Below are 22,013 nucleotides of genomic sequence, written 5' to 3' on the forward strand. Positions count from 1 at the left end.
GAGTTCTTATCTAGTCTATATCCAGATCCTTTCCCAGATATATAATTTACATATATTGTCTCCTAGTCTGTGGCCTGTTTTTTCACTTTCTTAATGATTTCTTCTGAAGCACAGAAGTTTTTAATTTTGATGTCAAATTTATTGATTTTTTTCTTTTATGGATCATGCTTTTAGTGTCATATCTAAGAAATCTTTGCCTAACAAAAGGTCACAAAGATTTACACATATGTCTTCTAAGAGTTTTATCATTTTAGCTCTTATATTTAGTTCTAGGGTCCATTATTAGTTAATTTTGGTGTATGGTGTATGGTAATTCATCTTTTTGCATGTGGATATCTAATTGTCTCAGCACCATTTGTTGAAAAGATGATCCTTTCCCCCACTGAATTTGTCAAAAATTAGTTGACCATAGTGTTAAGGATTTATTTCTGTACTCAGTTCTGTCCCATTTATCAATATGCCAGTACCAAACTGTCTTGATTACTGTAGCTTTATCCTAAGATTCCAAATCTGGAAATTAAGCACTCTAACTTCATTCTTTTTTTCCAAGATTGTTTTGGCTATTCTGTGACCTTTGCATTTCCACATGAATTTTCAGATTAGTTTTTCAATTGTTGCAAAAAAAGCCAGCTAGGATTTTGATGCAGTTTGCATTGAATTTATAGATCAATTTGGAGAGAACTGCAATCTTAATAATATAGTTTTCCAATCCACACATACGGACTGTCTCTTCATTTATTTACAACTTTTTTGGTAATTTTCAGTGTACAAGTCTGGCACTTCTTTTGTTGAGTTTATCCCTAGGTATTCTTTTTTTTTTAATGCTACTGGGAATGGAATTGCTTTCTGAAGTTCATTTGTAGATTGTTCATTCCTAGTTTATAGAAATATAACTGACTTTTGTGTATTGATCTTACACCTCACAAACTTGAACTCATTTATTAGTTCTAGCTCTGTGTGTGTGTGTGTGTGTGTGTGTGTGTGTGTCTGCGAGCGCGCATTCCTTATAATTTTCAATTACAAGATCATGTTGTCTGTAAACAAAGACAGTTTTACTTCTTCCTTTCCAGTCTGGATGCCTTTTAGTTCTTTTCTTTCCTGACTGCTTATCTAGAACTTTAGTACAATATTGAATAGAAGTAGCAAGAGCTGACATTCTTGTGCTTTTTCTGATCTTAGAGGAAAAATATTCAGTCTTTTACCATTAACCATGCTGTTAGCTGTGGGTTTATCATAAATGCTTTTTATCTGGTTAAGGAATTTCCCTTCTAGTCCTACTTTGTTGAAGGTTGTTATGGATAAGGGCTGGATTTTTCAAATATTTTTTCTGCATCTTTCAAGATGATCATGCAGTTTTGTCCTGAATTTTATTAGTATTGTGTATTACGTTAATTAGCTTTGGTGAGAAGTTAAACCAACCTTGCAATCCTGGAATAAATCCCACATGGTCATAGGATTGAATCCTTTTTATGTTTCTGGATTCAGTTCACTAATATTTTGTTGAGAATTTCTGCAACTATATTCAAGAAGAATAGTGGTCTATGGTTTTCTTTTCTTATGATCTCTGTGTCTGTTTTTGTTATCAGGGTAATACTGGCTTCAGAGAATGAATTGGGAAGTGTTCCTCCTATATATTCTCAAAGTTTGAGAAGGATTCGGGTTATATCTACAAGCAATCTTTATAGTCTTCAATGTAGAGAATTTGCAGATTTTTCATTAGGTATGTTTCTAGGTATTTGATTTTTTTAAATATTGTTAGAAATGATATTTTTAAAATTCTTCTTTTTCTAATTGCTTATTGCAGTTAATAGAAATACTGTTGATCTTTGCATATTGACCTTGTATCCAATGACCTTCTAAACTCTATTATTAATTTCAATATTTTTTTGAACAATTCTCTTGGACTTTCTATTTATAAAATCACGTGAGCTCCAAGTAACACTGAGAATAAGAGTCGGTGAACAGGCAGGGTACAAACTGTTTCTGGGTGACAGAAAGTGAGCCACACCTGATTTAAATGTAAGTGCCTGGGTCCACCCGGGGTGACTGGGTCCACCCGGGGTGACTGGGTCCACTCGGGGTGCCTGGCGGCCGAGTGGCACCAAAGCCACGTGGGTGTGGGGCTTGGAGCAGATGGAAAGCAGTCCTCTAACATCCCGTGTCCCCTCTATAGCAGGAGCGAGACCTGTTTCCCATGGCTGTCCTCAGCAGCCAGGCAAGAGCCCACCTCTGCCTATTTCTGGTCTCTCCCTCTGCTCTCCTTCTCCTTCGAGATCCCAAAAACGTGGCCAAGACCAAAGCAAATGGTGAAAGGGGGGGTCCTACTCAGAAACCACACACTCTGCACCCTAAGGCATTTGATGGTCACTGCTGCTCTGTGACCCTCCAGAGGGTGAGCTCGTTATCGGCTGTGTATTCAGCCTCAGGACCAGGGCAGGGCCCAGCGTGGGGCCATTCGTCCCCTGTACCGCGCCTTTGCTGAGCTCTATCTCACATCAGTGACTGTGAGATAGTCTGATACCGGGGGTGGTCAGCATGATGACAGTCCTCCACTAGCAGAGAGGTAGATTTCGCTCTTTCTAATTAAGTGACTCCCAGTACACTAATAGAAGCTGAGGTGGGTAAACACGCAAAGCCCTCGTCTATCAGTAGAGGCAGCTCCGCCCAGGGCTGCCCGCCTGCTCTGGGGCAGCTGAGGGAATCCTGGCTCCACATCACCACGAGCTGCAGGCTGGTTACTTCACTCCATGCTCCCACTTACCCCAGCAGATCAGGATGAAACGAAAGGATCAAGGGACGCTAGTAACAGCATCTACCCCACAGAGGAGCTGAGAGGTTGGAGTGAGTGAAAACAAGTAAATCAGTCAGGACAGGGCCAGGTCCATGGCCGAGCTCACTGTTACTGCTCATTCAGAAAAGCCACGTCAGGCTGGCCTAAAGATTAATCACAAACAGGTATGTGAGCTCAAAGTTCTCCCAGGACAACAGAACCCCAAGTCTCTGAATCCACACTGTGCTCGGAAACCCCAAGCAATGGTGCAGTAGATTGATTGGTGAAGGGCTGGGGCCGCCAGTTCCGAGAGTAAACCGCCAGGCCCTGTGGGCTCTGCCTGAGCTGCCCTACTATGCACAGTGCCCCTCAGTCAGCGGGCTTGGGAAGCCTGAAGCTGAGGCCAAGTAACTCCTCTTTGCCCACGGCCATAGCAGAGCCTGAGGGACGTAACTCACTGCACTCCTGCCGATTTATTTGCGAGCCAGTTGTTATATGTGCTCAGTGCATGACCAACCGGGAAATGTGGCTGTGTGTCAAAAATACCCAAACACTGCTTTTCTAAAATAAACATTAAAGTGGGACAGGAGGTAAGGTTTAAAAGCAAGTTGCAAATTCATGAATTTGCTTCCCTTTACAGTATAATTAAACAAGTACATAGGCTACTCAGGAACTAAGAAAATTCCTGTTATGGGCTACATGTTGGGTATAAACCCATAAAGTCTGGGTTGAGGGGGGAAGGCTCAGCAGGTCTGGATTACTCGTTAATTAAGCAGTTCATTAGGACTGGTCACTCCATTCTTAATGATCTTGCCGCACACTGATCTCATCCCCTGGCATGTGTCTTACTGTATTGGAATAGGTTTTATGTCATCTGTCCTCCCAACTGGGCCCAACTCTTCGGGTCAAGCCTGGTATCCCTACGCACTCAGAATAATTCCTAGCATATAATAGGAGCTCAAAAAAAGTGTTTGTTAGATGGATAAATGAACGAATATGTAGTTTTTATTGGTCTTGTTCTGAGCATCCTAGCATTCTTAGAAACAATGAGTTTTCCCCCAGAAAATCTTACCGTGTTACTGATCAACAGTGCTTTCTTCAATGATGTGTAGTGACCTTCATGTCTAAATAACTTTGTGATAATATTTTCCTTGCGAGATTGATTTCTGGAGTTGGTGCTACAAAAAGATTAAGAGAAAAACAGGAATAGAATTACGTTCTTGAACTTTGTTCTTTCTCAATGCAAAAGAAAACAAAATCACCCTCCCAAAAAGTATGCTAACACTTTCTTTGCGGATGGCTCTTTTCCCTGAACGCAGAACGTGTGTGTGCAGGCGCCCTCCGTCTCTCGGTCAGCGTGCTACCTACTAAGGGAGGCGGCATGGACGCAATTCCCCCAGGTGTCAGTTAGCTCTGCTGTGCCAGCACTCTCCTCTGCCCAAGCCAGCTGGCGATGGCCAGCCTTCTTGCCAATCTGTGCCTGGGTCTCAAAAAAGACCAGGGAAGACACCACGTCCACTGCTGAGACCAGCACCGCCCTGTATGGGCAGCGTATTGCAGCACACTCAGCCCCAGTTTTAACGCAGTGGGGACAATGACCTTCACAAGCTTCCCCTCTCTGGTGACAATGGCCATGACCACCGATATTGTCAGACCCCTCTCCCTCTCTGGCCTCTTGCTTTCATCCCGAGCTCACTAGGGTCCATCTCCTGCACGTGCTCTGGAAGGCCTACGATCCCCCGTGCTGGAGGTCAAGGCCACCTTCACTATGGACTCTGACCAGAAAGGAGGCTGCAGAACCTCCATAAAATACTCCCCCTTTCACTGTCAATTACAGTGGTACCTCGGTTTTCGAACATAGTCCGTTCTGGAAGACCGTTCGAGTTCTGAAACGTTCGAAAACCGAGGCACGGTTTCCCCAAAGAAAGTAATACAAAACGGACTAATCCATTCCAGACCTTTAAAATCAACCCCTAACACTGCAAATTTAGCATGAATTTTACTATTTAATGATACCATAGATCCATAAAATTAACAGTGCTCGTAAACCGAAATGTTTGTCAACAGAGACATTCGAAAAGCAAGATACCACTGTAGATAGTTTAGCGTTTCCTACTAAATAAAGAATGAGAGTGAAGTAGTTCTCCTGCTGAATGATTCTCAGATTTGTTTGGGAGGTTTTGTTCCCGCACATAGACAGGTATCTTAGCTTCCTCCAGTTGTGCAAACACACACACACACACACACACACACACACACACACACACATCCCTACCACCTCTTTTAAGAAACATATAAAGTAGGGGAATTCCTGAGTCTGAGCTCCTCATGTGACTCATTGGATCCAGGTTTTCCGAGAGCCCACGAGCACCACACGAATGGTGCTTTCTGCAATAGTTGTTATCCACCTCGGTACCACTGACGCTGGGCGGGACAGGTCTTTGCTATGTGTGTGTGGGGGGGGTGCTGTCTGGTGCCCTGTGGGATGTTTAGCAGCATCCCCGACCTCCACCCACTACATACTGGTAGCATCCCACCCGAGCTGTGACAATCACAAATGTCTCCTGACTTTGCTAAATGTCTCCTGGGTGGCCAAGGTTGCTCCCAGTTGCCAACGACTGTTTAAAAGTGAATGAAATTCACATTTTCATTCTTACAGGTGCTATCAGACAAGAAAATTACTAAGAAGCAGAAGTAGCTTTGCCCAAGATATGAACTCCCAGATGTGCCTCCCAGAGCTGGAGCCCGGGCGGGGGTGGGTGGCTCTGCATCCTGGAGGGAAAGCTGGTAACCAGGCGTCCACCAAATATTCACAACTTCCGAGACAGGGAGCGGACCCATGAAGTGGGAATTCACTCTGCAGTATATTTCACTTTACAATAAGGCACGGTGCTTTCAATGGACATGCCGGGATTATAAAGCCTGGTTTGGTTTTGTTTTCTTTAAGATTTATATGTTTCACTCAATACAGGATGCACATCAGCATAAACAAAATACTTCTTAGAGCAAAGTCTAAACTCTAAATTGTCATGTGAGTGCTTTTTCACATGTTTGGGTCCCCGCGACAGTTCATCTGATAATGTAAATCTGAATTTACACGTTAGAACGAAAACAGAAATGATGGCACTCATGGTGACAATTCCCTGTGACCCACACGGTCTGCACCATGCAGAGGGTGGAAGGGCAGTCAGCTGACACGGGGCGCTCCTTTCCGTACAACACTTAACAAATGCAAGTTCCTACGGTTTCACAAATAGCCACGTAAGGCTCAGTGATGCTGGCGGCACAAGAAGCATTCTGTCTCCACCGCTCACTAAGTAGCATATGATGTTGTTAAGACCTCTTGCTGTCATGTTGTTTCACCTAGAAATTGGAATAATACTTATTCCTACAGAGTAAGGCAATTCTAAATAAGAAAAACATCTGGGAAATAATTTGTAAACTGTAAATCACTATATAAAAGTTTATAATTATTCAATGCAGACTAATTTGTCACCCAATAAAAGAAAAAGTAACTCAGATATTCGCTAACCTTTTACATGTTATGGCACGTGTAACTGAGATTTAGCTCTTTTTTTTACGTACCTGGTTTTTTTGGTCATGGGAATTGTATTGTTAACTTCCAACCATGGAGGTTCATACAGTGATGCTAGAAATTGCTTCCAGTTGACTTTACTGGTAGTTTTGAGTCCAAATCTGGATTTAAAAAAAAAAAAACACCACAAAATTATTTAAACATTACTTCTATAACACTGCATGGATTACATCTCCAATATTGAATTGAAAATGGCAGCAATGAATTTATATGAAGTGTCAAATCGAAGGTAAACAAAATAATTCAGTAAAATAGTGCTACAAGTTGATTTTTAAAAAGCAAGGAAAAATCAAACTCATTAGACATCTGCATGTCTCTACATTCCATCAGTAGGAGCATACATTGAAGGAAGAAACAAAGGGATTTGATTAAAAGTCTAATGTCCATGAAATAATTCTTTCAAATTCATTATGTGAAGAGCTCAGTTACCTGTGTGCAGAATAAAGGCACCCAAGGCGTCCACATCCTAATCCCTGGGACCTGTGTGTACGTGACCTCGTGGTGAAAAGGACCTTGCAGGTGTGATGAAGGGTATGGGCCTTGAGATGGGAGAGCATTTGGGGTTGTCCAGGTGGGCCCATATAATCACATAAGTTCTTAAAATCGGAGACTTTCTCCCAGCTGCAGCCCAAGAAAGATGTGAAGACAGGAGAAGGGCCAAATCGTGTGACGCTGGTTACTTTGAAAATGTAGGAAGGGCCCACCGGCCAAGGAATGCAGGCAGCCTGCAGGAGATGGAAACGGTGGGAAATGGATTCTGCCCTGGAGCCTCCAGAAGGAGCCAGCCCTGCTGACACCTTGATTTTAGCCCCGTGAGACCCACGCTGGGCTTCTGACCTATAGAACTTTAAGAGAATACATTTGTGTCATTTGAAGCCACTGGGCTTGTGGTAGTTGTTAGGACAGAAATTGAAAAATGGTACAGATTTTAAATCTTAGCAAGAATAAGTAATTGGAAAATTAGTGACAAACAGATTGCCAAAGTCATGTGGTCCCATGACGCAGGGGCCAAGAATTTCAGAATTGCAAGCTGCCAGCGGGAGCAAACCGATGCGAGCATCCCCTGGGATTTGGAAAGACCAGAGTGGCAGTCCCTGCTCCTTTACGCCTTACCCATGCGATCTCAGACAAATCGCTTACTGTTCTGATTCTCTATTTTGCTCATCTGTAAAATGGGAATAATAGTATTCACTGGGAGGGTTGCTATAAGGATTAGAGCTAATAGGTTGGAAAAAAAACAAAACAAACCCTATCGCAGTACTGGATCACCAGCAAGTGTTCAATCACATCCCCTTCCCTGCTGTTCTGTGTTACTTACACACTGAGCACCATCCATGCTTCCATCACACGGTGGCGAAGGTATTTGGGCCGAGATCCTTAAGCAACACATGAGTTGCCAAAGTGGGTGTGAGACAAACTACCCTGTTTTGATTGCTAAAAACTAGTGGCTGAGACAGAACTGGCTTCATGTGGGTCAGATGTGGACCACGTGAGAGAGAGCCAGCATGTGCATGTGCACACACAGACACACAGGGTCATCTCAGTTCCTGGCCAAGAAGACCTCCTGGAAGAATGAACAGACCTTCATGGAGAAGGTTTTCCTTCTCTATTTCCAGATTCCCAGGAACTGAGGAGGGTACAAGCGAGCAGCTGAGATGGAGATGCATTTGCCCTCATCAAAGAACGATGGACGTGCAGTCCAAATGTTAAATCCAAAAACCAACAAAAGCTCTCACAAAAGGAGACACCTTCAGACACTCGTTAGGCCCAGAGATGCAGTTCCCAGCTCGTGGCAGGACCAGTCAAGTAAGAACTTTCATGCTCCCCTTTCTTTCTCTCCTTCCTCTGTGCACTCCCATCCTTGGAGGAATCAGAAACGGAGTTTGCAAAATAAGGAAGCAAACTGCAAAGTGGGGAAAGGGAGAAGTCATCTGTGCCCCCCTTTATTCTCGCCTGCAGCCGGGCCTTAACTGGTGAGTGAACACAATTCACATTTAAATCAAGTCTATAGCTTTGACTACTCTGTGGGACTGGCTATTGTGATTATTATAATCCAAGACCAACCAGAAAAAGGTCTGCTCATGTTTTCATCGGGGGCAAAAGAACTAATTCGACTGAGCAATTTTAAGGAACAGTGGGGAAATAAAATTAAGTTCCTTTAAGATTATGTTACATATGCACCCATTCACCCAGCTGTCCATTCATTCACACATCCACTCATGGTGCCAAGCTACCATCTTCTTTCACTTGATTTATTGCAATAATCTCCTAATTGGTCTCCTGGTACCTACCCTTGCCTTCCTCCAATATATTTCATCCTTTAACCAGCCTGCTCTTTTTGAATGCAAATGTGACCAGATCACTCTCTTGCTTAAAATCTTTCATGACTCCCCATTGCTTCTTAGGATAAAAACTAAAATCCTCTGTAACTGACAGCCGGCACAGCTTGGCCCTACTCGCCTCTCATCCCGTATCACGCTGCCTGTGCTGTCTGCGCTCTGGTCCCTGGTCCTTGAGTTCTTTACAAGGGTCATGCTCCTGCTCATCCTGTGATTGCTCCCTCACACTCGCTTCCTTAGCCAACGGCCACATTGCCCAGCAGCACCTGCTTCCCACACTCTATGTGGTTCATTCTACTCCTCTTTCAAGCCTCTCCTCAATCATTACTTTGTCAAGGAAGCCTTCCCAGACTTCCAGAACCAGGGTGGTTTGCCCTACTAGCCAGTCTCACAGAACGGTGTCTTATTGCCTTACACCACTCATCACTAAGTACTAATATTGTTAGCAGTTAACAGTTGTAGAGCACTTTGATTATGATTATGATTATAGCAACGAATGCTTGACAGATGGTTATTACTTCTACTTCTGCTGTTAACACCATGTACGTGGTCAAGAGAGAGAGATTGACTGATGAACTGATTCTGTTAGGCATACATGGCAATATAATTATCATAATACGCCACAGCGTGCTTTGACCCACAAGATTTCTGGCACAAGCTAACTGACCAAAGCGTCCTTAAGAAAGAGCAAGGTGCTGCCTGACACATGCACACTCGTGTGTGTGTGTGTGTGTGTGTGTGTGTGTAAAACTCTAGGGCAAAAGCCTGCCTTGAGTTATTGAAGTGGAAATTCATGGCCTCTCCCAGGTCGCAGACCTAAACCAATTCACAGGCCTAGAGCCCCTTAGTTGAGAAGTCTGGGTACCCTTGAAGAACCCAAGAGAGCCGTATGCACATACTGAGAACCTTCCTTTAAACTTTGCCCAGAAGGTCCTTTGTCCATTTGCCAAGGTGACTATGCACTAAGGGAATACTCAGACCACTCAGGGTTATGAGAGTGGCTTGGAACTAATGATGACCCGTGGAGAATCAAAGTGCCAGCACGGTCTATCGGTCAGAGCGGAGGCTTGTGGAGATAGCAGACGCAGCCAAGTCGCTTTCACAGCGGGTCATGTGGGATTACAGACTCTTCCTGAGGTGACTTCTCCAGTCTCAGAATGTATAATGGGAACAGATACTTGTGGTTACTGCAGAATCCTCACTTCCATTCTCTGACCCAAGGAATAAGGGCTATGATGGTAGGAAGGGTCAAGAGAACACACAGCTCTTCCCAGGAGAGCAAACAAGAAGTGGTACCACTTCTCTGCAGTGAATGCAGAGACCAGTACCATCATCAAAGAATAGGAAGACGAGGGTATGGGGAAGGGGTTGACTTCTACCAGATTCCCATTTAAACCACCTGTTTGCCAGTGAAAAAACTACTTGTGTGTTTGAAAATAAGGTGGATTATTGCCAAGTTAATCAAGTGATGATGCCAATCACACAGGCAAATCAACATCCCTGGCATCCGACACGCAGCTACAGACACAGCGAATGCTGGTTTCCTACTCCTATCAGCAGTCTCCCTTTACACGGCAGGGAGAGCAATACAACTTCACAGTCTCATCTCATGGCTATGTCAACTCACTTGCTTCCTCCATCATCTAATGTGAAGGAACTCTGATCAAGTTTGCCCAGAGGGCTCCACAGATATTTACAAAGCAGCTGTGCATTTTGGGCTATAATCACCACACTAGCCCATTACACTGATATTATATTAACTGAACCCCGTAAGAAGGAAGTAACAAAATAACAAATATCCCTGAGGCCTCAGAAAGATAGGTGTTGTCAGAGGGGAGGAGATAAACCCTATGGAATTTTAGGGGTCTGCCATCCTGGTGAAGTTTCTATGGATCCAGAGGTCTGAGGCATGCTGGAATAGTCCCTCCAAAGTAAAAGACAAGTTGTTACACCTTGTACCACCCGTCACAAAGAAAGAGGCACGTGCTTAAAAGGTGTTTCTGGATTTTGGAGACTATTTTGTCCTGCTACTCTGATCCGTTTTGGGGTAACCCACAGGTTTCCAGTTTTGAGTGGAGGATACAGCATGAAACAGTAGTTGCAGAAGGCCTAGCAGGCTCCGGTGTAAATTGCTGTCTCACCACAGTTGGCAAAGGAGGAATTTACATCCCACATAAGTGCCCACTGGCGGGGACCACGATGGAGAAGCAGGGTGAAAGCTGACCTGTTCCCAAGGAGGCCAGTCAGTCAGGTTCCCCAGGCAGCCTGGTGCCTGTTCATGGGCTTCCATACAAAAACGGCCATGGAGATGGGAAAGGAGGCTGGGCGTCGGTTTGAAAACATGGACTTCTCATCACGAAAGCTGAGCTGGCTACTGCCTGCTAAGCATGCAGTCTGCCAACAGCAGAAGCCAACGCTGAGGTCTCCTCATATGGCTTCTTTCTCCAGGTGGGCTTCCCAACTACCTGACAGAGATGACACCAGACCCCTTTCATCATGGTGGGGCAGTGATTTGTCTTGACAGCATACACAGTCCAGATGGAAATCAGTGGGCCTTCTCTGCTTTAGACGCTTCTGTCATTGCCGTCATTGGTGGAGCTCCACAATGCTTTGTCCGTCACCATGATGTCCTATGCAGCACAGTGTTTTTAACCAATGGACTCATCTGATTGTGGTGAAGGTGTAGCAATGGCCTCAGACCCACAGAATTCACATGTCTTACCACATCACATACGCCATCACCAAAACAGACTTGCGAGAATGGCTGGGTGGCTCAACTACAGACAGAGCCAGCTGAGAGAAAATGTCCTGTGAGGTTAAGCGCTGTTCTCCAGGATGCATGATAAGCCTTAAGCCAGCTGTGGTAGCCACTCAACAGATGACCACCCAGAGCTGAGATCATGTGAAAGTGGAGGTTGGTACCCCACCAGCTGAGCAGTGCTTTCCAGCAAAGATATTGGCGGAGAAAGTAAGGGGAACCTAGAAGGGATGCTGGAAAAAGGATACTGTGATTATCAAGTTAGGTCACAAGACCAGTTACAATACTGCAAATGTTAGCAGCTCTTCTGTATGTTGTTTGCTTTCCTACTCCCCCTGCCGCCTTACATAACAAGCGGATTTTTCTGACATGTTAGATTTCACGTGGGAGACAGGCCTTTGAGCAGCTCCTTGTGTTGGGGATACAAGGTTTTCATCCCGACAAAGGACAAGGGTTTTTCAGCCTCAAAGATCATGAGATTCAGAATGGGTGGCGATGCCGGATGCTCTTCATTTGTCCACCAGATCCGTCGTCCGCTCTGCATGGCACCCTGCTGGGTGCTCCCACTGACCCCCTCACGCCCCTGGCTTTCCGTTGGGTTGGCCAGTGGGAGGTGCCAGCAGGGGACTGGCAGGGGAGAGGGGAGAGAGGTGGGCTAGTTATTCCCTCGGTGCTGGGCTGCAGTGTGGCCGTGGCCTCGTTCTTCTCCTGGGGACCGTCTGCTCTAGGGAGACCCTCTCCTCCAGCTGTAGTGCTTAGCCAGCACTGCTCCGCTTCTCACCCCTTCAGGCCTACGAGAGACAGTGGCTTCCCCATCTACTGATGTCACTGAATCCTGCCCTCACCTGGGTAAAAGATGCGTCAATAAACTCCCATGCCATCTTCTTGCCACCTGGACCCCGGCCAGGGTATGCCCAGGTTAAGAAGACCACAGCAGGACACAGAACAGCCTCCTCACGCCGCCCCGTCCCTCAGGCTGCCCCTCTGGAGTCACCCCCCCTCACCCCCCAGTCCTGGCAATTACTGACCTCTCCTCCATTCCTATTTTTTTGCCTTTTCCAGAATGGCACATTAAATAGAAGAGATCCTAGACATGTGGTTAAAAAGGTTTGGAGAATAACTGAAAATACATCCCAGGGTATGTATTTCTGGGCTAAATGGCGTATGTGTTCTGTTTGCACAGCTCTGCCAGGTTTCTCCTGTTACCAGCATGAATGGGAAAATTCTCAGCAGGAGGTGTTTCTGAGTGAAGGTCTGCTCCCATGGTGATGGATGAAGTACAGTCTCTGGTGAACACACAAGGCGTAGCAAGTCATAAGAGCCTTTATTCCATCCGCTCAGCTCTTCCTGAAACCTCATTCTTCTTCATGTTTAAACACTGGTGTTATTTTTCATAGACCTATTTTGTATACAAGGCAAGGCGACACTGAGACGCACAGGATGTTAGTGATAAAGGTCAAGTTAGCTGTTCAATTAAAGTCTACGATTACATTCAAAAGTATATGTGGGAAACAGCTTTTAAAGCCACTAAAATATTATTTGGATCACGATTTTATGCCTCATTACCAAGCTGTTAGTGTTTTTAATTTAGGCCCTAGATCTTGAGTATTTAAAAGAATGACAAACTTAAAACAATGCCTGTATTTTTTCTGTACTATCCATTCTTAAATTGGACAGTAAGAATCATTACTCAAATCATTTTGGTAGACACGAGAGTTTAGATTCTACATCCTTCTTTATTCTTTCCTACAATTTTACCTTTAAAAAGCATGTGTTCTTAAATTTTATTTCTTAAATTAAAATGCAGTAAAATGGACCTGTTATTTTGGTGTACAGTTTTATGAGTTTTAAACACCTGTACAGCGACACCGTGTTTTATTGCACTTTACTTTGTTGTGCTTCATAGATGTTGTGCTTTTATAAATTGAAAGCAAAAAGATTCCGACTCACTTCACTGCAGTGTGGAACCGAAGGCGCAGTATGTCTGAGCGGTGCCTGCACAGATTCCTGGAACCACCGCACTCAGGACACAGCAGGGCTCCTCCACATCACGCCCTCCCTCACACGCCCCTCTGGAGTCACGCCCTCCCCACCCCTAATCCTGGAAACCACTGATCTCACCTCCATTCCTGCTGTGCTGTCTTTTCTAGAACGCCACAAACACGGAATCCTACAGGAGCAACCTGTGAGGCTGGTTTCTTTCACTCAGCAGAATGTCTCTGAGATTCACCCATGTTGTATGTATCAACAGTTTGTTCCTTTTTATTGCTGAGAAACATTCCATTATGGGTTTGCCAGTTTGCTTTCCAATCACACGCTGAAGAACATTTGGGTTGGTTCCAGTTTGGGGCGAGTATGAATAGAGCTACAGTGAACATTCGTGGACAGGTTATTTAGTGAATACTTCACTAAATACAGAAGTCACAGAATCTGTCAATATAATCATGGACTCATCCTGGCAAGTTCGCAAAAATACTAAACCTAAATTTAGGTGATGAATTACGGTTTCTTGTGATGCTGTGAGTGCAAAGGTCGAGGGTGCTTGCTTCTAGCGACACCAGGTATCCAGCTCTTCACCAGCTGGATGGGGGGAGGCTGAGAGGAGAGCAAAGGAGGGAGGAACTCCAGCACCAGCCCATGGCCAGGGCCACCCCCAGGGCCACCCAGCGCTGACACTAGTCCCCTGTCTAATTCATTTTTCTTAGGCCAACGCTTCCGTGGTCGAATGCAGCAGATTCTCTCTGAGGAGATGACATAATTAGTGGTAAATTCTTAACAATTACCATCTAAAGTGAAGAAATAGGTGAAAAATAGGTGGTCCATCCAATCGTCCTCTTACTTTCTCTTATAACTTTAGAGAGAACATTGGGTTCCCCGCCGCTGTGCAGGAATGTGTACCGGGGGCAGCCAAATGCAGAATTCACAATCTTAGCACTTGGACTTCACCTTGCTGTTGTCGTCTCTCGTTCCCTGTTCCACCAGGAATTCTGGGTGAACGGTCCATGGCTAGACCAGTGAGCACAAGACCACAATGCTGGCCGCCCTGGTCTCCTCAGACACTCACTCTAAGTACCTGTCATCATCTTCACAGCCACCACCACTCTGGTAAGCCACTCAGGCTTGGGATGATTTGCCATTGATTTCTGCCTTCTTGGACACTCCCACAATGTCTGGCAGAGAAAAGCACTCAATATGCATCCATTACACTTATAACTCGGAAGACTATGAAGCCAGTATGAAGTATGTCTGTAATATGCACTCCTATTTTAAAAGCACAGCATAAAACCATAGATGCACTTGAATTACAAACGTAAAAACTAGGTATGGGGATACATAAAAGCCGAAGAGAATGTGGAAAAAATGAAAACAGTAAATTTGTTATGTGAGGTCGATGGTGACTTTTTGGTTTTGATTTTCCTTATTGCTATTAAACTATTATTTGTATAATTTTGAAAATGAAATAAAAAGAAATGGCTATGTAATTTCTAGTTATCCAAGAAAGTAATTCCTAGAACATTTCGCTACGTATAGGCAGGACAGTAGAGCTGTTTTCTGAGCCACAGAAATATTCACTCCTAGGGCCAAATTGGGCCTTTCACTCTAGAAGTCACAGTTATACACAGTGACTCTGAATATACAGAGTGCGGAGAAGGCAAGGGAGGTACAGTGGGAAACAGACCCAACCGATCTAACTTAATACTATTTTTCCTTCTCCTTCTTTCATGCCTCCCCTTTCTAAATAACCCCGAGGTATCTACCAATTATCCAGAGTTTCGGGGGTGGGGGGTGGGAGATGAGGGTAAGGGGGGTCAAATATATGGTGATGGAAGGAGAACTGACTCTGGGTGGTGAACACACAGTGGGATTTATAAGATGATGTAATGCAGAATTGTACACCTGAAATCTATGTAATTTTACTAACAATTGTCATCCCAATAAATTTAATAAAATAACATTTAAAAAAAAAATTATCCAGAGTTTCATAGGACAATCTTTTCATGAGCCTCAACCCTCCACCCCCTAAGAAGAGGTTCTCTGAGTTACCTGTACAGAAAACCAGGTAAATTAAAGACAGTATTCCTTACCTAGACTTGGGTCTATATATACCATTTCCAACTAAAAGGAAACAAACAGGGATCCCTGGAGAAATGGTTTATCCCAGGCTGGGGGGCAAGAGAAGTACCAGAAGAGGCTGGAGCACTTCATCGTACAGGAAAGCAAGAGGGCTGTCAGAGACTGTGAGGGTCACGTCAACAGACTCGGGGGCCCACACGAAAAGGCTCCCACTGGCCAGGATGGAACAAATAGACTATCAATGAGAGTAACAACTGTAATGAATGGAAACACATTACATGTTTCTATTCATGAGTTCCTAAGAGTATTTTTAAGAAAAATCACTCATTGCTCATTTTTGGAGGATGCTAGGAAACCAACTGATTATTTTGAAAAGTGGCAAATGAAGGGAGAGAACCAAAGATATCCTGCCTTTCTTCTGCTAATGGTGTCTCATTGTTGCCAGATAGCTGGAGAGGGGGCGTTTCAGTACAGAAGTATTTCAACCAATGAAAAAAGAAACGACGGACATGGGATCTCGTCTCTCTACAACCTCTAGTCAATGAGTAGATACTGGTGTGATCGACATGGCCGCTCACGTCACGCAAAGAGAGACGACCAGTCACACATGCTTGCCACCACCTATGCAATATTCTTGCCCCAGATTGCACATGGGCCTGTATATCTATCAATTGAGGGGCAGGGGGTTGGGAGAGGGAGACAGGAGAACACATTATGTCACTGTAGGTTGCAATCAGTCAGATTTATATGGTAAGAAGCCCTGCATAACAAACGACCCAGAGTTCTTCTACAAATGCTTCACAGGGGAAAGAATTAAGAAATGGAGCGGGACCCTAGAGATTAAAAAAGAATTGTGGCCAATCAATCCATTGAAATGTACAGACCGCATGTGGATCCTGACTCAAATGAATTGTAAAAGAAAATCTGAGATCATCAGTTAAATGTGAACCCTGACTGGCTATTTATTGCTATTGATAGCTCTACTATGTGTGAAAACGGTTTATTCACCATGTTTTTAAAAAGAGTTCTTGTCTTTTAGAGACACATAGTGAGATATTTTCAATGAAATATGCTGTCTGGTATTTGTTTCAAAAATATCTGGGGTTAAGGACAAATGGGCAGGGATGTAAATGAAATGCTTGGCTGTGAGCGGAGGGTCGGAGCTGGGTAGTGGGTACAGCAGTGGATCCATTCTCTTATTCTCTTTACTTTCGCACGCATTTGACATTTTCAATTGTAAAAAACTCCAATACTGTAATAAAAAATAAATGAAGCTGCTCCTTATCCTCACGGTTGACGTTTGGGGGTGGGGAGGGAGTGTCAAGGAAACAATGGGACTCTTACCTTTTCATTAACTGGATAAAAATTCTTCTTGGTAATCGGTATACAAAGGTATCGAGGACAATCTTGAGGTAATTCAAAGATATGCACCCACATTTGGAGGGGTCCCCTGCACTCAGGGCTTTTTCAACCCTTTCATAGGACTTTGAAAGCTGCAACGAATTAAAATTAGAGTGTTGCCTTCACAGAAATCAACTTCATGGAGCTGTGCAAGCACTTATTTTTACCGAAACCTCTTCACATTTTCCTCTCCAAAAACTGATCAAAAAGGTTACGATGGCATGTACTGAACTTCAAATGTTTAATTGATGAGCTAACTACAAAACAATATCCCCAGTCACAGCTACTCAACTGACAAGGTAGACGTGTTGGTCCGGGAAAAACAGCACACATAATAGCTCCACCTCAAATTTCAGAGCTAAAAATACTCAGTGGAGCTGCCAGCTTGATACATCTTCCTTAATATACTTCCAAGCCATCCCCCTCCTGTGAGCCCACCCAACTCTTCTCCTGATTAAGTCAGGTCAATCAAACAAAAAAGCTGGCAACATTTTATTAAAAATAGAAGTAGCTTTTATGGTAAGAGAAATTATTGATATAAGGAGTGCATAAACAGTATGCATTGGACGTTTCTTTAATTATTCTGCTTTTTCTTAATGGGGCATTCTTACAGAGAATCAGGGTGGATGAGCTTTGCTTACGGGACTTCGAAAATGCAATAAAGTAGGTTAACCACTGATTTTTATATGACTCGTAAAAACACTATGAAGATTGGTTTTATTTCCAAAGGTTTTCCTGCTGTTTATTATTGGGTAATAACAATATCCTCCAATATTTCCAACCCTCTCCATTTTCCAACCCTGTCTGAATTCAATTTTTCCTCCTAACTGGGATAAGAAGATAAACAAAATAGCCACAACTTGCTATAAAAGGCAGCTTAAAAACAAAGAAACAAACAAACATAAAAAACTGCTGTAATGTGGAAATACTTGCACAAGAGTCTCTTTCCACAAAAGGACTAAGAAGCAGGTTCATTAAAATTTCCTCAGAGTATACAGGAATATTGGAATTCTACAGGGAAAATCTTTGAAAATATTTAGAGAACCACAGCCTAAGCTTCTTAGAAAGTTGTGTAAAATTAACCCAAAATGTGGCTAAATTTGCCCTCTTGCAGGGAGGAGGGGTGCCGGGGAAGACTCTCGTAGCGAGAAACCAGAGCCAGCATTGGAGTAGGGCCTTGGTGTGTTTACTGGATTAATGAAATCCACGTTTAACATCTTAATGTCCAGTAAGGTTTATCACAGGAGAGGTTTTCTGACATCAAGAGCTTACAGAAAAAGAGCAGGGAGTGAAACAGAAACAGTTATCTTTGTGACATGTACAACCTTTTCGGACTTTTCATTGTTACTGTGTATAATGAAACAAAAGATAAAAATGCAAGCAATTCAGCAAAGTATAAAAAAGGACATAATGATACCTGGGAATCTTACCATCCAGTTTTTGATATCGTGTTCCCCACACTCCCATCATAATTATATAAACAGATATTATAATTTTACAAAATGAGATCGTACTATACTTTCAGATTTGACAAATGCTCTTTTCATTTAACAATGTTATGAATTTTTTCCCCATAAGAATTAGTGTATATTTACATCACACTTTTAAATGACATATGGCATGCCATCATAGAATCGATGGACAAGTGAGAGATACACTTATTTTCCCTGTTTACACATTTAATTTTTATAAACGTTTCCCTGGTCCCCAGTCTAAATGAGGTTCCCCTCGTTACTGTCCCTCATGGCACCCTGTCCTTTTCAGTCAGACCACTCAAGGAAAATTGTATTTATGAATATGTTTGTTTCACCTCTCTCTCCCTGATGTACGGTCATACAGTCTCCATGAGAGCGGAGACTGTCTGTTTTGTTCACTGATAATTACCTAGAATGAAGTACAATTCAGCATGTTGTAGGCACTCATTAAATATTTGTCAAAAATGAATATGGTGTTTTTTTTAACCAAAAATGTTCTCAAGAAAGGCTGCAAAATGTAAAAATCTATTCGACGCATCAGTTGAAAGGGAAATGAAAATGAAAATCATAGCTGAGATGCTATTTCATCTGCCTCGGGCTGGGAACAATTCTAAATTCTAACAACAAATACCAAGTGTTGGTGAGGACGCAGAACGATAGGGATTCTCGTGTGCTTCTGGTGGGAGTGCAAACTGATATTTTGAAAAACAGTTTGACACCATCAATTAAAACTGAGGAGTAGGTTCGCTACAACCTAGCAAGTCAATCCACTCCTAGGTGTAATTTCTAGAGAACCTTTGCACATACGCACCAGAAGGTATGTATACACTCAACCACTCAAAGTGACACCATTTGGATTAACACAAAACACGAAGCAATTCAAACGTCCATCCGTAGGAAAGCATATAATTTGCGTGTATTTAGATAATGGAAAACAGTACAGCAGTGGTAACGATAATGCAGCCATATCCCTAATATGGGTGATTGTCATCCTAAGCACAAGTGGGATGAAAATCAATGGGTTTGCAACTGCACAAACATACTACAGAAAAGAAAGAAAGAGAAGCAAACATCAAGCAAAAGACAAAGAACCCAGTCTGTAAGGAAACATACAAAAAAACATAAACACATCACCTGCAAAGGTTTCATATCATAAAAAGGAACTAAATAAAAATATGAATTCATTAAAGGAAAATCTTGAAGACAAGATGATAAAACAATAAAAGACATGAGAGGGATACCGTGTTTCCCCAAAAGTAAGGCCTAGCCGGACAATCAGCTCTAATGCGTCTTTTGGAGCAAAAATTAACATAAGACCAGGTCTTATTTCTTAGAGCTGATTGTCCGGCTAGGTCTTATTTTCGGGGAAACAGGGTATTTCCAAGCTAAGAAAATAGAAAATAAAAATAACATAATTATAGGAACTAATAAACAAATTAGGAACAGCAAGAATAAGAGACAAGGCTGAAATTAAAATTCATAATAAAGGAATGGCTTCTAAGAGTCTCAAAGAAGGCGGAGGAAAAAGAGAAAATGATTAAAGCAATCGGAGAGAAGAGAGCTATCAAGGCCAGACAAAGATGATCCAATGTAAGGATAACTGGGAATACCAGTGCAGAAAGAGAAGACGGAAGGAAGACGGAAGCAAGGAGAGTAGGATGGAGGCAGGCTGAAGATTTCCGCCATAAGACACAGGGGAGATTTTCCTCAAATGAAAGAAGACCTGAATCTGTACATCAAAAGAGTACACTGAGCTCCAGGAAACATGGGCAAAATACTATGCCAAAACAGCTTAGTTTTGCTTTTTAATTTCAAGGATAAAGAAAAAATACTTTAAGCATGTAGGTCAGGGGGAAAAAATCACCTACAAGGTGACCTCAGCCTTCTTCTCAAGAAGACCCAATGCCAGAAGACAATGGGAAAATACAACATTCTGAGAAAAAGAAACAATGATGGAAGAATTATAGCCAGCCAAGTTGTTCTAGTAAAAAAGCAAAAGGGAGATCATCTCAAATGAGAAAACAAAGGGAAAAGGCACTCTTGACCCTTTCTTAAGGAAATTACTTGACAATGAAATCAGCCAACCAAAGAACAAATCAAAATAAAGAACTCTGAAAGGGCATAAACTATGGTAAACACTGAAATACAGTGATGTGCATTAAATCCATGTAAAAATAAAACAAAGGCAAAACAACTGGGGGAATTATGGGAACAGGACAGAATGTAAATATTATCAGCTCTGACTAAGAACAAAATAAAAACAACAAATTTGGGAGGTGGGAGTAAAGGGTGGGAAGGAAGCCAGGAAGTGCCAGTCCGTGGGTTTCACAGCAGAGAGCCAGCCCCCACTCTGTAATTGGGGCATCCTTCAAAAACACCGTCATTTATCCAACTCCTAATGGCTTTCTGAACACAGTCCCTTTGGGGACCTAATGTCTCTTGTGGTAATGGAATGTTTATCCCAAGTTCATAAACATCTTTAGCTTCACGTGAGGGCAGCATTGTGAGCAATGACTTTAGGGTCTGAACTTGGCTCCAGGACTTACTGGCAGGGTAACCTCGGGCAAGCGATGAAATCTCTCTGTGCCCCAGTTTCCTCCCCTGTAACCAGGATGATACAGTGCCTAATGCATGGAGTGGCTGCGAAGACTGAACAGGAGAACACCTGTGAGGCGCTTCCAACACTGCCCGGCACATACGACGTAGGCAGCCCCATGAAATGGTAATTATGAAGGTGATGATGCTCGTTTCTTTACTTCTGGTAAATTCAAAGAAATTTAAATTAAATATGCCTTATTTGTAAAAAAAAAAAAAAAAAAGAGAGAGAGAGAAAGAGAGAGAGAGAGAGCGAGAGAGAGCGCATGCTCATGAGTCTCTTCTTATAAGATTACTTCTATGTATGCATCCACCCATCCACCCACTGAGGCAGCCATCCTTCTATATATACGAATAAAGACAGGCCTGGAATTATGTTCACCAAATGTTGCCTCAGACTATTTCTGGATGGTGGATTTTGAATAATCTATTACTTTCTTCTTTATACTTTTCAGAATTGCTTACATTTTTTTGTAATGGTCATGTTTTCATGAAGACAAGCAACTCATCGACAACAAGAGAGAACAAGTGTCACCAACTGACCAAGAGTATATTAAACTGCTCCCTTCTCCGAAATCCTCATCAACATTGGCTTCTGTTCATTTTTTTCTCATTGACAATTTTCTACTGAAAATTTTATATTAATAATTTGTAAAAGTGCTGTGTATCTTAGGAGCTGTTATTTATCTGTTGTTTATGTGGCACACACGAGTATTTTGCCAAGTTTATCATTTGTTTATACAAAGTTTCATTGTACAAAAGCTTTTTCATTTTAATATAGTCTATTTTATCAGTCTTTTCCTTTATGGTTTTAGGGCTTTACTTCATGCTTAAAAGTCTAAGTTTCAAGATTAAAAAATTTTCACCCACATTATTTATTTTTAAATTTACATAGTTGATGCACATAGAATTTATTTTGGTGTGAAGAGTGGAAGGTTACAAAGTTTTCCCCCCCAAATGGCTGGCTAGTGAATTATCCCAATAATAATTACTGAATATTCCACTC

General features: G+C 42.8%; 1 protein-coding gene across 7 annotated transcripts in view; it reads right to left on the reverse strand.

Moving 5' to 3' along the window:
• EFCAB6 (EF-hand calcium binding domain 6) overlaps positions 1 to 22,013 on the reverse strand; it is a 215,066-nt gene that overhangs the window by 125,817 nt on the left and 67,236 nt on the right. For all 7 annotated transcript variants that reach the window (XM_074326517.1, XM_074326519.1, XM_019715052.2 and 4 more), the window contains 3 exons: positions 16,881 to 17,029; positions 6,356 to 6,466; positions 3,843 to 3,948 (listed from right to left, as the gene is read on the reverse strand). In XM_074326517.1, the coding sequence (XP_074182618.1) occupies positions 3,843 to 3,948; positions 6,356 to 6,466; positions 16,881 to 17,029 (366 nt within the window). The remainder of the gene's footprint in view (positions 1 to 3,842; positions 3,949 to 6,355; positions 6,467 to 16,880; positions 17,030 to 22,013) is intronic.

Source organism: Rhinolophus sinicus, linkage group LG02, assembly GCF_036562045.2.
Source record: "Rhinolophus sinicus isolate RSC01 linkage group LG02, ASM3656204v1, whole genome shotgun sequence".
NCBI classification, from domain to species: Eukaryota; Metazoa; Chordata; class Mammalia; order Chiroptera; family Rhinolophidae; genus Rhinolophus; species Rhinolophus sinicus.